Source organism: Pieris rapae, chromosome 13 (genome assembly GCF_905147795.1).
Source record: "Pieris rapae chromosome 13, ilPieRapa1.1, whole genome shotgun sequence".
In the NCBI taxonomy this organism is placed as follows: Eukaryota; Metazoa; Arthropoda; class Insecta; order Lepidoptera; family Pieridae; genus Pieris; species Pieris rapae.
In genome coordinates this window covers 6607596-6624213 of record NC_059521.1, presented here as the reverse complement: position 1 = coordinate 6624213, position 16618 = coordinate 6607596, and the positions used below count along the sequence as shown (strand labels likewise).

Sequence of the window (16618 nt, the reverse complement as noted above, 5' to 3'; positions counted from 1 at the left end):
CCCGACAGAGAACTATCGCTGATGCACTTGGAGGCTCTATGCCGCTTCAAGGCCGCGCACCCACATCACTCGTTCCCGGCGCTTTACAAGGAACTGTTCTCACTAGACAATGTGCTCGACTACACGCACCAATAATAAAGATCTCAAATAATGAGACTCAAAGACTTGGTTCATTCATTTTTCACTTTCATTTCGCCCAAACTGATGGCCCCGCACACAATTGTTAACCTATTTATACATTGTATGTATGTACATTGAGACTGTTACAATGCTATTTACGTACGTACGTATATATATAAATGTTTATTTAATTTGTATCTAAGCGTGCGCGGGCGCCGTCAGTTTTACATTTATTATTAAGATTCGTAATAAATGTATTGGCTTTACGGATTCGTCTACAAATGCGCGTTTTTTTTTCGCGCGTCATGGAGGTATCATGATGTATCTAACATGATAAAATAATTATATAAAGATATAATAATAGAAATAGAGTTTTTATTAAGAAATAAATACAGAAGTTATGTAGCAGAATAATGATCACACAACGGTTTTGTTTAGCGAAACGTTTTCATAGGTTTTATAATTATTTCAACATTTATGCTAACTTGTTATTTATTTCAAATGATTATTAATATTGACGTTTTTTTTTATTTCGAATTAAGATCGGTTATGTAATATAAGAATACAGATACTGCCCGATTTTTTGTAGTCTTTTTCTTTGGCTTTTTATTGAAGGTGTCGAACACAAAGCGAAGAAAAATTAATGAATATTATTAAAGTATAATTAATAAGTTGCGTATTGAACAAAATCAGGCGAGCAATTGTATTATATTATTAGAATACTCAAATCTTATTATGGCGGGACGTTGAAGCGTTTTATTTATACGTTAATAAATTATTTTCAATTATTTAAAAGATGTGTATTAAGTATCAGGTTTTTGACACCCAAAATCGCCTATAATAAGATTTGATTTATTAAATTAACAACGGTACCCTCAAATGTTTTGAGATGTTTAGCAGGCAATTTTTGTTTCTTGGAATGATTTTTGATCTCATTTTAAGCACTTTTCTTCGCTTGGGTGCCATGTTCGGTTTTTTATCATAATAATGATGCACAGAAAACGCATAATAATTTATATTATTTTTTTTTTATTTTTACATTTAAAGTTTATTGACTTGTATACGTAAGCCGTTCGCTATTTACCGATGACGTAATTTTTGGTTTTAAAAATATAAATTGCCTGCTATGTTATTTAGAATTATTAATAATTATCAATTTTTCTAACACTACTCTAAGTTTCGTGAAATAGCCTTTACTATAGACTGGTTTATATTAATGTTAAATCTTATAAAACTTAACACGTATTTTGTAAATAGTTATTAATCATATGTATTTTATATTAAATGTCATATAAGGTTCGATGGGTTATTTTTAATTTTTACATTCTATTAAAAAATATATAAAAACAAATTTTCCACAGTTAATCGGGATCGCAATCTTGACGAATCATGTGAAAATGTTGTTTTTACTTTATATATATTATATATTTTTTGTTAATAAAGCAATCTGTTATTGTCTATTCATTTTGTTTTATTTTTTTCATTTTTCGTTGAATAAAAATATATTTATTTTTATTTTTGGTTTTTTATTTTAATTTTAGTTACCACATTGTGTTAACTTCTTCATATAATAGAATTAATCATGCATACATAGTGAGAACATAATATAGAATAAAAATATACGGGTGGTTCAAGTATTATTTTAAAAATACTGTTGCTGATTTGTTGTTTCTGAGAATCCTTGTTAATATGACAAAATATATATTGTATTTATTTATTTGAATGCATTTTTTAATTAGATGCACATTATTAGATGTGTTAGTATGTATTGATTTTGCTATAGTGAGTAATGTCTAATTTTACATTAGATTTTATTTCACAACTACTATTTTACATTAAACATACATATCTTAACACGGATACATTATCACTTATGCAAATTAGTTTTCATTATATTTTTAATTTATATACCATCTTATATTCGTCTAAGTTTTTTTATGAATTTTTGTTCTTAGAACCTGTGTGTCGTAAAACCTTTATAAAATGAATAATTTGTAATAAATATTAGACATTACTCGTATAAAAAATGTGCACGAAAAAAATTAGAGCACTAAGACTGAGAATTGGAAAAAAAATGGTAAAGTTTTTTGCCTAAATATTAAAATGCCGTCTACATTTAACGCCTGACGCGCATTTTTGAATCTGGATTCAAATTAAAACCTAATCAAGTACAAATTATTATTGAGTACTTAATATAATTTACGAATCGTTAATTATTAGTTAGCAATAATTTTACAACGGTATTGTTAGGTATAATTAATGCCAGGAGCGTGTTTAATTTCCGATTGACTAATTGACAAGTAGGATTTTTTTTATAATGACCATAGACAATTTATGGTTTTTAAATCTAGAGGTTTATTGTCCTTACTTTTGTTATTACTATAGTTTTGGTAATATTGTTATGTATGTTCTTAAGGGTAATTGCTAACACCTTTACCCAAAAAATAATCTACGGATTTCACAATCATAACAAACACGGTATAATTTATTTGGAATTTTACCTGCAATGTTATTTCATTTGCTTTAGTAACTTTGGTCATTTCTATAGTACTTACTGCCTTTTGTTATCGTTAAAATACCTATTTAAGCTTAGTCAATCAGTTTTTAAGCAACATGCCGGCGTTAGATAATAATTTTACCGAATTCAGATTCTACAGCGGAGGCATTTGTCGAATTTATTTAAAAGATCATTGTACAATCCAAACCTGTGACAATGTGTCCATTCTATACTTCTTATAAAGTAGACTTGTGATTGGTGCAGAAATGATTAAGAGAGACGCATATTTCATACGATTACACTCGTAGGAGCGTCGTGTTAGTACTAGAATTAGGGTAAAGATTAAAATTGCTGGGTAGTTTTATTAGATATTTCTAAAAAGTTTTGTACTATGTTTTGCTAAATTTTCACTTAAATAATATCATAGACTTGGACACATAATAATGATAGGAACTTTTCGAAAAAGCAAGCAATTGCGGGAATAATCGTGTTTTTTATAATTCAACGTTTTATTTGTAAATGATTTGAATAGAGCTTCTATTTTATACAATACCCGTTGATATTGGGTCTTGATCACACATAGTGAAAATTTTTTATATCTTGTTTTCTATGAGATAATTATTTTATATTATAAAAAAATATTAATTTGTTAACTGAAGTATTTTTACACATTACCTGAACATATTAAAGAGTAACAAAATATAAAAAAAACATATTATATCTATGTAAAGAAACAGAATATATAACATATAATGTACGCATAAGCTAACCGAAATATCTGTAATCTGAATTAATTTCAATTATTTCGTTTAATTTTTTTTGTTTTCAAAAAGATTTTTCGGTTAACTTACGTTTGCTGAAGCTTTGTTGATTTGTGAAATTACAAACTAAAGTACCTTAGTAGTTGGAGGAGGAATTTGAGAACCAATAGTAAAATAAATGTTATTGTTTTTATTATTATTCTCGAATCACTTGCAATTTCCTGTGTTTTATTTCTAGTACTTTAGACACCTTCTAGATCATAATAATATTCCTTGTTCTGTATTTGAAAAATTGCTTTCTGCCCCTTCCCAAATTCCCTCAGCCCCGAGTGAATTTTCTCACAAGCTCCGGTCTAGGCGAAAAATGCTTTTTTATTGGAGACGGGCAGAAGGTTCATCTCTTGTTCAGTAATATCGACGCCCATGGACACTCGCACTGCCAGAGGGCAAGCACTTTGACAGACATTTAAGAATTGGACGCTCTTTTCTTGGATTATTAGGATCATTCAAAAAATGGTTCGGAAATACTTCAGTGGGCAGCTTCAGGCAGAAATTGCCTTGCTAATAAGCATAAGCTAATTACGATAGTATCTATAAAAAGTACTACTACTACAGATGAAATATGGATTTAAAACAAGGATTACCGATGCAAAAAAAATACAAATTCTAGATTTAATCTATTTTACTAATTAATATTTCTTAATTCATGCTGACCAAGTCAATACAGCGAATACATCATAAGTTAAAATTACATATCACAGTAATTATAAGAAATACAATCTGTATCAAAAAAGCAAATGTCGAAAGTCTTGATTGTGATGTTCTTACCCGTTTTGAACACGTATCTTAGATATAGGTGAATAAGTTTAAAATGCACTTATGCGTAGCGGCTTATAAAACCCGAGTCTAACTCGGGTTCTCCTGAACACGCCGTTATATTATTTTCTATCCACACAATCTGCGATAATATTGTTTTAACCCAGAGATATACGTTTCTTATGTCTTAAGTTTACCCGAGTGAAACATATATAAAACCCTTTATATATAAGTCTTTATCACATTATTACCTCCCAGGATATGTTTACTATATGTGAGTGTTTTTGACGGTGAATTTTCTATTTCAAGGAATTTTTGTAACCAATTTACAAGGTTTTTCAAACACACCCCGAAATTTATTTTAGTATTCACATAAAAATATATTCACTACTTATAAATCTATTTTAAAATTCCTAAACCTAGTAACTTACGGAAAGTATTGTGATAAGCTATTGAATACGTACAAATATTAAAAAACGTCTAAATAAAAAAAATGAGTTCCATTTAAATAAAAAATTTAAAAGTTGGTAAATTTGTCTCTTTTTTGGGTGGACCATGGACACGCATTTTAGTGGGCGCTTTTGTCACCAATCCCTTAATACTTTCCATATCGGTTACTAAAAACTACTACTGTATAATATAATCTAGATTCTTCAAATCAATCTCTAGTTATTTAATGGCTACTATAATTGAAGTCAAACTCTTTATACATATATATAGGGTAATCGGGGATCATTCAGCCACTTTCTTCGAAGATCCATGTATAAGGCTCACAAGAGGCCACTGTATGAAGTATGCAATTAAATAAATTATTAATACTGCAAATAAAAATAGTGGGAAATATATGGTTCCATATATACTATACAAAAGTGGGTATGGCCATAATCCTGTGATGTGGTAGTTTGTTATAAACCTGAAAGTAAACAAAAAATTAGCTTTGGACAGGACAATTTTTATCAACCTACGCCTAATACACGTTCCAACGAGAATTGTTTTTGATGTGACAACGTCTTATAATTCGATGGAGCTGGCTGCACGCACACAAAAACAATGACGCATACGGCGTTACCTCGCTTATGACGCATGCGGCGTTACCTCGCTTTGAGGCGTTCCTTTTAAGGCTTGAAGTGCAAGCGAGAGCGCGGAACGAGCGACAAAGAGGCACAATCGTTTTATTCCATCTCTATATATAACCATACAAAATATCTATCAAACAAATAAAATTAAAGTTTTCTTTTGAAAAATGCAACCAATTCCATCGGCATTTTCTTATGACGTTGTCACGTTCAACTATCGTTAGTAAACCCACTTTACTGATAACCGTTTTTTATTTTTAATAATATGCCCATTTAATCTAAACCGAAGTTTCTTCCGAATTTATTTGCACAATAAACTTTATTATATACGTCAAAGTAAATAACTATACATATACTTACACAACTAGATAAGCCACGTATATAACAGCTAATTGCATCAAGTTCCACTTGTGTGACTTTGGCATGCTTCTGGGTAAAGTAATTAGCTCCCATACAACCACGACAGTTATGAATGAGTGTATCATATGGTTTGAAGCGGTGGAAAGAACCTTGTCTATATAAGATGGGAAAACAAGTTCTCGATCGTAAAGAAATATCGGCCAAAATAGCGTGCTCACCAGCTGAAAAAAATCATATATATATTATTAAGAGTACGAAAAAAGTTTGATGTCTGTGCATTAAAAACTTCGAGTGTAAAGAACGGTTTTAGTTTGTTCCAACTTTAATTGGAGTTGAGACTCTTGGACCTTGGGATTTATGTGCTCAGGCGCTAATTAAAGATTTACGTTGGCGCCTGGTACATAGTACCGGTGACCACAGAACTGTTGTATTCCTATCTTAAATAAGTATTGCAATACACTGCCAGAAAACACTGCCAGGATTGAAAGTAGGTATACTGCCAAATACTGCCACAGGAACGAAAACGTTTTGATTTTCTTGAATTTTCTATTATTACTATGTATACTATACTATATATACTATAGGAACTAATAATTTTTATTTTTTAAATACAGCTTACTTTACGTACTTGATAACGCTTCAGTACTTTAGTTACTAAGTTCAGTACAAAAAGATTGCCATATTATATAGTTTAGTAATATTAAAATAGATTTACAACACACTGGATTAAAAGCTATAAGTACGAGTGTTTATTAGCTATTTGTTTTCTTAAAGGCTTTTTCTCTATCCAATCCACCAGACCACTAGACCAGTTAGGCCTTAGAAGAGAGATTTCTTTGTCAGTGTATTTATTTAGGAGACTTATGCGTCGGGTTCATAATCTGGATATAATAGAGAGATTGGGGCTACGGGTATGAAGTAAAAACCTGAGGCGGAAGTCCAACTTTTGGATGTACTGTGCGGATCCACCATCTTGGTTAGCGAAGCGCCTTTCACTCGATCAATACAAATAATAAACAGAAATCCTATCGAGATAGACCTATTAGTTTATATGTACACTGAATTCACAAGAGTTGTTTGCTATATAATTAGTTATATGATCAAGGTTAATACATATAAATGTTTTTAAATTACAGGATAATCTATTAATACATACAGTATTATTGTGTCGTTCTATCGCATTAGTAGTAACTATCAAATTATGACGTGGCAATAAATAAAACTTGTAATTTGGATCTTGTTTCGGTGTTTAAACTTTGTTTAATTGGCCAAATTAAGTAAATAATAGTAGTCAAAATAGTAGTGATAAGTCTGAAATAAATATACAGTACAGGTTTTTCATTCACTAATCTTAAAGTTGTTAATATTGAGTTCGTACTCTTAAGATCATGGTAGAATCTTCTTACCAAATAGATATTATATGGCTTAAGTCATAAACATGAAAATGATTTTTATTTTATCGTATTTAAAAATAACATATAAAAATAAATACTTACAATACTTGAAGGCCAGACAACACCTGAAAAGAATGTTTTCCTGTAACGTTTCATTTGTTCCATGATTTTGTTTTCTTCCAATATTTTAAATAAGGAAGAAATATCACACACGATGGCCATCAGAAGGTAAACATTTTGGAAAGCCTGAAAATTCAAAAATAATTCTTTATTCGCCGTGAAAGTGGAAAAAATGTGGATAATAAAATTACAAATAATCAGGCAAAATGTATCTCTCCTGTATATAATTATAACAATTTCATTAATCCTAATACCGTAATATTTTTATGTCGGTATGTCAAAAACCTATAAATTGTAGGTACTATGAAGTACTGGACCTTAAAAAAATAATTATCAAGCAAAAGTGATCTGTTTCTTCGCGGAAGGTAATTAAAAAAATAAGGAAATGTTTGATTAATCATATCACATTCAATTGAAACAAAAGATAAATTTTGTGAATTGGATTCGTTTCCGTATAAACCCAGAAATGCTGGGTATTAAAAAAATGGTTAAAAAAAGTTGAATAAAATAGCAAAACCAACAAAGAAAAAGTAGTATTCAATTCTCCAAGAACACCAATATAGACGGCCTACGTAGACGGCCTTACATTGTATATTATCATGATATTCTTCCTCAGTCCATATTATTTTACAAACAAAAATGCAGATTTTTCGTAAAAGGTTTACCTTGAAATTATTATGAAAAAAAATATTAATTTACTCATAATAATTGTAAAAGAATTAATAAATGTATATGTTTAAATAAGGAATGTAAAATAACTATTTAAATGTATTTTCCTGTTTTCGTCTGGAATTATAATATTTTCAAGATTTTTGTAACTTATTGTTATTACATAGCGACAAAACAACCTTACATTAGTTTAAACCTAAGGATTCTCCGATTTATTTAATTAGATTTTTTCGTTCTCTCCTTATATAACCTTGCATACGGATTTTTTGCTAGTGCAGTCCAAACGAGTACTAATTTAATTCAAGAAATAGTATTTATAGACAATATTTAGTATTTTTACTCTGATTTTATCCATCGATGTATTGTGTTTATGCATAGCTTACAGTAGTTAATAGGCATAAAACGTATACACACTATTCTTACTACAGACAGTTTAATAAGTAATAAAAGTATATCACGTAGTATGAAAGATAAGATAAGCTATATACTAATTGTAAAACTAATTCATTAATTTGATAAATTCTATCTTGCGTCAATGTAAGTTGCCTAGAATTATTGCAATATCTAGTCATGAACGGAGGGTAGTTTTCAAAATCATACATTTTGAAGATCTAGCCGGTTTAAACTGGTTAATTAAGCGTAAATGAGCGCGCATCGTGATCATTTGTTTTTCTAATAGACTATAGAGGTAGGCCTTGACTATGTTTTCCTTCAACTTACGAGCCAGTGTTAAATGCATACACATACGTATAATCTGTTGGCGCTAAGACGGAATTCATTCGAAACTACGACAACATAAATGACAGTCGCACGATGATAACACTAGATGTAGGATGAAGTAATTTTAAAGGTAATGTTTTACTAATAATATTCTTACCAAATTCCAGATAGTTATATATTTCCACTGTAGTGAATGAAATTCCGTAAGATCTTTCTCCTTCATAATATCGGTCTGTAACGCTAAATGCATTACTATTATATTGATTCCATGAGCAGCGAAAAATACAAGGTCCCCAGCCAGTCTTATAGGCATATATAAATCAGATTTTCTGGAAATAGATATAGAAATATTATTTAACAATTTCTTGTAAGGAATCGTCAGAAATGGTATAATTTACACAAAAATCATGTATAATTGCTAAAAATCTAGTATATTCAATTAGAAAAAAAATGGTTCTACGACTGAAAAATCTGAAACTAGATTATCGTCACTTCTTTTGATAGAACAGGGGCCGAATTGTTAGTGACGCCGCGAGTGAAGATCAAAGTTTTAAGAATTGGTACGCTCTTTTCTTAAATGATTTCTTTGAATCTTTTCTTTCATCAGGTCGAAAAGCCAAGAATTATTATCGACATGCCTCAACAAATTAATTATAATAAGCTTTACAAAAGCTCAAACTTCTAAACTGTCGTTGTTTGGTATTGTTATACTTTTTTTAATTTACCAAAATTTACCACACCTGTTCTTAAAGAAAATATATATTTATTTGTAACCGAGTGTTAAAAATAAATTATGTTATATATATTGTGTTATCTGTCGTTTTTAAAACTTCGCTACGAGTATAGTACTTTTTCATCTGAAATATAAATAATTTCAAATATGTTTAAAATATCATGCAAGCTTTTAAGTTATACATGCAAAGCTTATATAAGGCATCATGCTCTTATAAAATAACTTATTTTTATACTTTTTTACTACCTTACAGGATGTTTAGCGTACGAAAAATATATACAGCCGGCTCAACCCAGCAAGTGGGGTTTTGGGTTCAAACCTCTGTTGTAAAAATTGATTTTCTTTCATTTGTTTTTCAATTACTCTTACGTGAGATCATGGATGTTTCAGGTGTGAAATGGCGATGTCAGGCGTCCATCAACCACTAGCTTATAAAGAAATATTATTCACTTAACATGTCCTACTTCCAATATATACTGATTATTGCAGTTATCTGTTAAATCATACCTTAAAAAACCTTTTGCTGTTCGTCTATAACCTCTACTCCCTTGGTTTTTGGCCCTGAAAGATGTTATATTAAGCTCCAGTCCGTATTCAATGAGAATGTATTAGTCTGCGTGATTTTTGCTTATGTTAAATGTAATGTTAAATCGTTAGTTTATTATCTTTTCATGCTTTAATAACCACATCACAAACACGTGTTTGTCATGTGTTGCAAAGCAAATAACATTTAATCAATCAATCATACAATGTTAGATGAACCAGCAGGGCTATCTAAGATTACTTATAATAATGCCAAGGATAATAGAAACATAAATGTTTTATAACAGTAAATATCGCTAATAAATAAACTCACCCCATTCTGTGGCGATTTTTCTAATCTCAGAAAAATATAATCTGTAAAAAATTATAAACATTTAAAACGATTCCAATGTTATGGACTAATAAGTATTTAAGTTCCAAAATAGCATAGACTAGCGGCCTCGTTCGTTAACACTGATCTTTGGTTTTCAGTGATGAAAATGTATGCTCACAAAACCTACCAAAAAACAGTTTTCATTATTTATTTAAATGCTCTGTGTTAACGTATAAGCAACCATTTTTGAAGATTATAGGTGTGGTATCAGTCTTCTCTTTGTGGTTAACCATAAAAGAAATACTGAAAAACTAACAACCGAAAAATTCCGATATACCTTTAAAAATGCACACGAACAACAAAAGTAAACTACATTTTAAAAATAGTTTTTTACAAAATAAATTATACTTGCCTCTTACAAAGTAGTGAATAGATAACATAATTCAATTAATTAAAGGTTATCATAAGTTGTGATTGTAGGGAAAAGTACATAATAGTTGATTAATATAATCCTTGATAAACATTTTTGTCATGGGTACAATTACAAAATACTGATTTAATCAGGAAATTTATCGGTTAATAATATGGATTTACATAGAAATATTTTTAACATATTATTTTTAATTCCATACTCTTGACCTTGACTAGGATCTAAACAAACTATTCTTGCAATTTAGCATTTTATCCCTGTACGCTATGTACTATCACAGGTAGATTTGAGATTTAAAGCAAGTCTAGATATCGATTATGCCCATGTGAAGCTATATATCTATAAAAGGTCAAATTGCTAATTATATTAATTCCCCTTTTCTGTAACATTTTTCTTTCAAAACACAAAAGCGATTAAAAGATAAATCTTTAAGTCGTTCTCTAAATAGTTAATTTTTGTGTAACATTTCTTAGCAACTTTAATGATAAAATTACTTAGATCTAGGAACCGGTTTTAATTATCCTGTAGCACACCGAGCCCCGTCATAAGTATATCACATTCTAGTGCAGACTAGAGGAAATTATTGACGACCGTTATCATGCAAGAAACGGTATTGGGGCAGATGCTCCTACAGGCAAATTGGTAGTAACACAGTGATCAAAGCCCATTTTGTCCTAAAATAATTTTGTAAACTTTTCTTGAATTTTATTGTTGATACCAAGCAAAACGGGTCTTCGCAATTCGTAAGTCGTAATTATCATTTGAATGCAAACTCACCAAGCACAGAACAACGTAATACATTTGAGTGACTTTGTATTTATATACTAAGAATAAATCGAATCAAATCAAATCAAAAATCATTTATTCATATAGGTAACATAATGTACACTTATGAACGTCAAAATATACTTTAAATTATTCTAATTTTACATTTACTGCCAGTTCTCAAATCAAGGGCGTAGAACGGAAGAGAAGAACTGGCAAAAAACTCTCCGCCACTCTTTTTAATCGGCAAGTTTTTTTACACATTGTTTGTAAGGAGCTGCAACTACTACACCATGTTCCATATGACATATTGAGTAAGTACTTTTGAAAAATCGAAAATCAATATAAATCCATTATAAATATCAACCAATTACCTAAGTGTAATATGGAACTTTAAAAATATCTTTCTTGTCTCAATTCGTCTAGAGAAGTCATAGAAATGTGTACGAAATTATCTCATTTAAGATTTCGAAACAAATTGACTTATAGTTGGACATGACATAAGCTATCAATAAAATTTGTATTCAAACTAAATTTAAACACTTGTTTTTTTACGTTTTAAAATATATTTTATGTGACAAATTATATACAGCCAGCAACTTTAAATGATATAAAATTACATTTAAAAAATTGAACGCCTTTTAATCCCGTACGTATTCTTATATTATTTGCTTGAGAAATAATCGTTTTTTTTATACCGAAAAAACAAGAATGAACATTCAAAATTATCATTGTTATATTCTACTATAAAAACTAGTCTACGAAAATTACTTACTTATAATTTTTCAACTCACTGTTTTTATTATACACTACGTCAATAATTGCAAGCACAATTTGAAAAATAATATTTTTGTAAGCAACACCTCACACCGATGGCTTAAGAACAACTAGGTGGGAGATTGATAAGGTCTGTCCGAGAGCTAGCAAACACTTAAATGGTCTGAAGGTAGACAAAAATACGAGCATATCTTAATATATATATTTCTTGTGTGCGTGTGTATGTGACTGAACTCCTCCTAAACGACTGGACCGATTTAGACGAAATTTTTTGTGTGTGTTCAAGGGGATCTGGGAATGGTTTAGATTCACAATTTTGTCCGCTGGACAATGTATTTTTAATTAATTTTCAATTTATTATTTGTTGTTGATTTTGGAATGTTTTACATTGGATCCGACAGACGGCGCTACCATCGCAGTGTCAAATTTTAAATAATATTCGAATTTTAATTTTAGTCTGTCCCGAAATTTAAAAAAAGTTTTGTTATCATTGTGTTATATCGTGTGTGACCATGTGCTGGATCGTTAGATATTGTCATAACATTTGAATAATAATTTTCATCAAAATGGCTTATTAAAAATTGAAATTTTGAAATTAAAGACGTGTAGACAGGACAACGTCTGTCGGATCCGCTAGTATTTTATAAAAATATTTTTCAAGGTTTTTAAACAGAAATCTAGTTATTAAAATGTTAGCATTAATTCTTGTCAGGTCCGTCCACAAGTGCGCGTTTTTGCCCCACCGATGCATTTCCGAACCAATTCGACTTAAGGTACACTGGCAATGTGAGCAATGGCGATGTCTATGGGCGTCGGGGCGGTATCATTTAAAAAACAAAGGACGGTTTTCTTATTGTCCGCTTCACTGTTTTTGTTTGCCTATATATTAATTTATTTTCCTTGCGTCAACAAGTTAATAACCCGTTAAATTCGTGTAATATTATGTGTGCTATCCTAAATTGTAAAAAGATTTCCTTTTTTTTTAATTATATAAATAAATTAATATAATCATAAATTTAACTATTTATGATTATATGTACATAAAACTGCAGTCTTTCCACGAACATACATGAGAACTCTTTACGTACCAGCTCTTACAGTCTGTCAATGCTACCTTTATAAGTTTTCAAGAAAACCGGTGAAGGGAGCAACCGAGCATTAAATATATTCTAAAGACATGACTGGCCATGATCTCTTATTAGTCATGAAAAATGTTTCCATAAATGACATGATGTTGATGAAATAGCATGGCAAATATTAAGAAAGTGGATGACGAGAGAGGGGTATTAAAGGAGCAAGTGAAGATTTGGTGTCTTTGCCTATCCCATAAAAAAGGAATAGGAATGTGTGTATGTAATTTAAAAAATAAATGAATAAATGAAAAATTATTTTTTATTTTTCATAGGTATGCGACCGTGGCATGTGGCATATGGCATACCGTTTAGGCTTCGTCCTTTTAGTTTTCACTCATGAGGAGTACATTTAACCTGAGTCTATTGTTTTTGTGTAAGTATTACTTGAAGTTGTCCATCCATAGCCCAAAATCACACTCATCATGAGCACACCCCACATACACACCATCACGTACATACCCACACTTTTACATCATCACACAACACAACTAATTTAGGCTTAGTTAAATAAATTAAATCACAATTAGTCAAATGTTTTATAATAATTTTTGTTTGTTTGTTCCCTTTTATAAATCTTTTTGTTGTTAAATGTATCATGTATTCCATCTTTGGCTATATTCTCAGTATATTTGTTTGTAATTATATATAATTTATATTAGCTGTAGGAGTACTAAATAAATAAATAAATAAGTTGTAAATTTAACGTCCGGTTTTTTTCTCATCCTTACATTTGAAAAACGTTTAATTATTTAGATTAACCAACGAACGTCATTTGACTTGATAACAATATTAGAACTACATAGCTCTTTGAAAACAGTGAAACAAAAACAGATCGAAAGAGAAAATACAGTACGTTTTGGCGCAGTTTAGTTTGTAAGTTATCATGTTATTTTCACATATGTATTTAACTGGTTTTACTTAATATTCATCATGCTTGATTTAACATGTTCACAATTAATTTGGCTTTGCATTCCTATCACTTAATAGATCGTAAATTTTATTAATTTGCAAAATTATTTTCTCGATTCAACAGTATATACTATGAAACAAAATTTTAACTTTTAAGACGGTAATGCAAATTAAAGTTCTAAAAATACTTCATACCTGATAATTTTAGCAATGTCAACGGTGTTCGTCCTTGGTGTGAAGGTTTAAAACAGGGAAGTGTTCAAATTGAGGCATGACTTTCCCTTCCTTAATAACAAAATACCTTTTATTATATTAAAAGTCTTACGATTTTGCGAGCTCTCTGGCATTAAGAGTGTCCATGGGCGGCGGTATCACTTAACATCAGGTGAGCCTCCTGCCCGTTTGCCCCCTGTTCTATAAAAAAAAACTCGCTCTATTGAGATACTTATTCGTTGAGCGAGAAAAACACCAGCACAGTCTTTTATGGATCTTTAATCTTTAATTTCCTTTTTAATTTTGTTAGGGTCTTATCACAAAGTAGAATTGTTATCTGAACTCAAAAATTCCGGTACCCCCAGTGTAACACGTCAAATAAACAGATTTCAGCACAAATGTCACTAATTACGTTAGACAGATATCAATGATCGAACTACAAATCGACACAATCATAAATTTGTATGCAGGATAATTGGTGTGGAAATTATTTTAGCGATCTATAGAATTAGTAGTATCTGTCTCCTAGGGATTGCACGGGTTTTTTCTACCACTATAAGCTTTTGCACCATGCAATATGGGCTAATGTTAGCATATTAGCGCTTCGTTTAATTGTTCTGTTTAATTAATTTAATTGTTCGTTTTATTAAAAGAGTTTTCGTTTTCTCGTTAGTTACGTTATATTAACAAGACTAAATCATGAATCACGTAGGTTTAAATCTAACCAAATGAGTATTTAGTTTAATTTAACTAATTTAAAAATAACTTATGTAGTTTTGACCATACTCGTGGCATGACTAACTACTGATCATACTAAAGGAATTTTTTAATTTATTTGTATTTTATTAATAGATTATAAATATTTAGTGAGCAAAGGTGTTTTAATAACGACCTTGTAATCGATGACCAACCTGTTATCACATTTAATAATCATCTTAAACTAATGCATAATTCATGGTCTTCAAGAAAATAGTAAATATTACGCAAAACGAATTTACAGAAGACTCCGCCCTTGTAAAAAAATATTGAAAAAGAAAAACATAAACGTTTTAACTCTGACCCACCATAAAAACAAAATTATTATTTATATGTTATACTTCCTATTTTGCTAATGGCCTTAACGTGTTGACACGCATAATATGATGATTTAATATTCATAATATTAGTCGTTTTTAAATGAATTTCGTTCCATTTAAGTGCTATTATATGAAGACAAATTCATTGGTACACCAGGATTCGAACCTATAACCTCTGGACTGTTTTCATAATGCTTGTTATTGTAACGCAATTATTGATAGTTTTAATCAACGATAAGAAATATACTAGCCTAACAATTTTGTAGGTTTGTTTTCATTTATATAGTAACTGGATAAAATAGATTTTTATATAACATAGAGCACAAATAACAACATAAACCAAACGTTTATTGACAAATATACAATAATTTTTAATACTTCGCTATTAATGCACATATAAAAATAAAAACACAGACTATAAACGTCGATAAAACTTCCATAGATATGTTTTTATGGAACAGGGCTCGCAAGGGATTTGCCAGTCTTGTAAGAATTCTTACGCTCTTTTCTTGAATGACCCAAAATCTTAATTAAATATGGCATATGCTTCCACATAGTGGTGCTGTCCGGCAAAAACTATGTTAAAATCCGCTTAGTTGTGGAAAAATATACATACATGTTATATTATGAACTTTAAAACAGATGTTTTAATTGCCACAAATTAAACATGGGAGGTATAGAGCTACAAATCTATACCTAATAAGTGTATCCAATCAACGGAGGCTGTACCAATGGTTTTCTATCTGTCAGTCGATGTTTAATATTGTAAAAAAGATTACCTGTATAAATTCTCTTTGAAAACACGTTTATACTCCACCAGAACAAATATTAAACTACTCTTAAAATTCTTAATCGTACATCAAAATAAACCATCGATTCAAGGCCCCTACATTCATAGAAATGTGACAAGAACAAGTGTCATACTAACTGGCGGCAAATAACCGGTTATAATTCTTACTTTACCTTAATTATTGTATGCGGTTGCACTATAATTATATACCTACATTTAAAATCCAAAATGTGAAGATTTTTATATTTAAATTTATCATGCTTAGATAATAAATTCACACTTCCATAACGATTCATACAAAATTATACAATGGTATTAAGTTGCAATATTTAAACAATAATGGCGCACAATGTTTTGAATAAAATTTAGAAGAATATGGTACCACTCTTCTGCAATTACTCAC

The 16618-nt window shown here is 30.0% G+C and overlaps 2 protein-coding genes across 15 annotated transcripts in view; one reads left to right on the top strand and one right to left on the bottom strand.

The window, feature by feature from the left end:
- LOC111004234 (probable nuclear hormone receptor HR3) overlaps window positions 1–3595 on the top strand; it is an 81302-nt gene extending 77707 nt beyond the window's left edge. For 7 of the 11 annotated variants that reach the window (XM_045630674.1, XM_045630669.1, XM_045630673.1 and 4 more), the window contains one exon: window positions 9–3595. In XM_045630674.1, the coding sequence (XP_045486630.1) occupies window positions 9–135 (127 nt within the window). In that variant the 3' untranslated portion in view covers window positions 136–3595. The remainder of the gene's footprint in view (window positions 1–8) is intronic. The other 4 variants (XM_045630675.1, XM_022275163.2, XM_022275162.2 and 1 more) reach the window with 1 other exon arrangement.
- A 1290-nt stretch (window positions 3596–4885) lies between these two features.
- On the bottom strand, window positions 4886–16291 carry LOC111004238 (androgen-dependent TFPI-regulating protein). Of its 4 annotated transcripts, none has more exons than XM_022275169.2 (7): window positions 16205–16226; window positions 10123–10163; window positions 9774–9827; window positions 8691–8862; window positions 7127–7270; window positions 5631–5851; window positions 4886–5107 (listed from the first exon to the last, which is right to left on the bottom strand). In XM_022275169.2, exons 2-7 carry the CDS (start codon window positions 10125–10127, stop codon window positions 4927–4929), a joined length of 777 nt encoding a protein of 258 aa, XP_022130861.2. In that variant the 5' UTR covers window positions 10128–10163; window positions 16205–16226; the 3' UTR covers window positions 4886–4926. The 4 variants fall into 4 exon arrangements, with proteins under 4 accessions (XP_022130861.2, XP_045486633.1, XP_022130864.2 ...); XM_045630677.1 differs by lacking the exon at window positions 16205–16226 and adding an exon at window positions 12093–12212; XM_022275172.2 differs by lacking the exon at window positions 9774–9827 and having other exon boundaries at window positions 16205–16291.
- Between the last annotated feature and the right edge of the window lie 327 nt (window positions 16292–16618).

Excerpts from the sequence above, each read along its gene's own strand:
- LOC111004238 (XM_022275169.2), bottom strand. Across the intron at positions 5,852-7,126 it reads TTGTCTGGCCTTCAAGTATT|CTGGTGAGCACGCTATTTTG; the intron begins GTAAGTATTTAT and ends GATTTTTTTCAG. Across the intron at positions 5,108-5,630 it reads TACGTGGCTTATCTAGTTGT|GTTTATAACAAACTACCACA; the intron begins GTAAGTATATGT and ends GTTTACTTTCAG.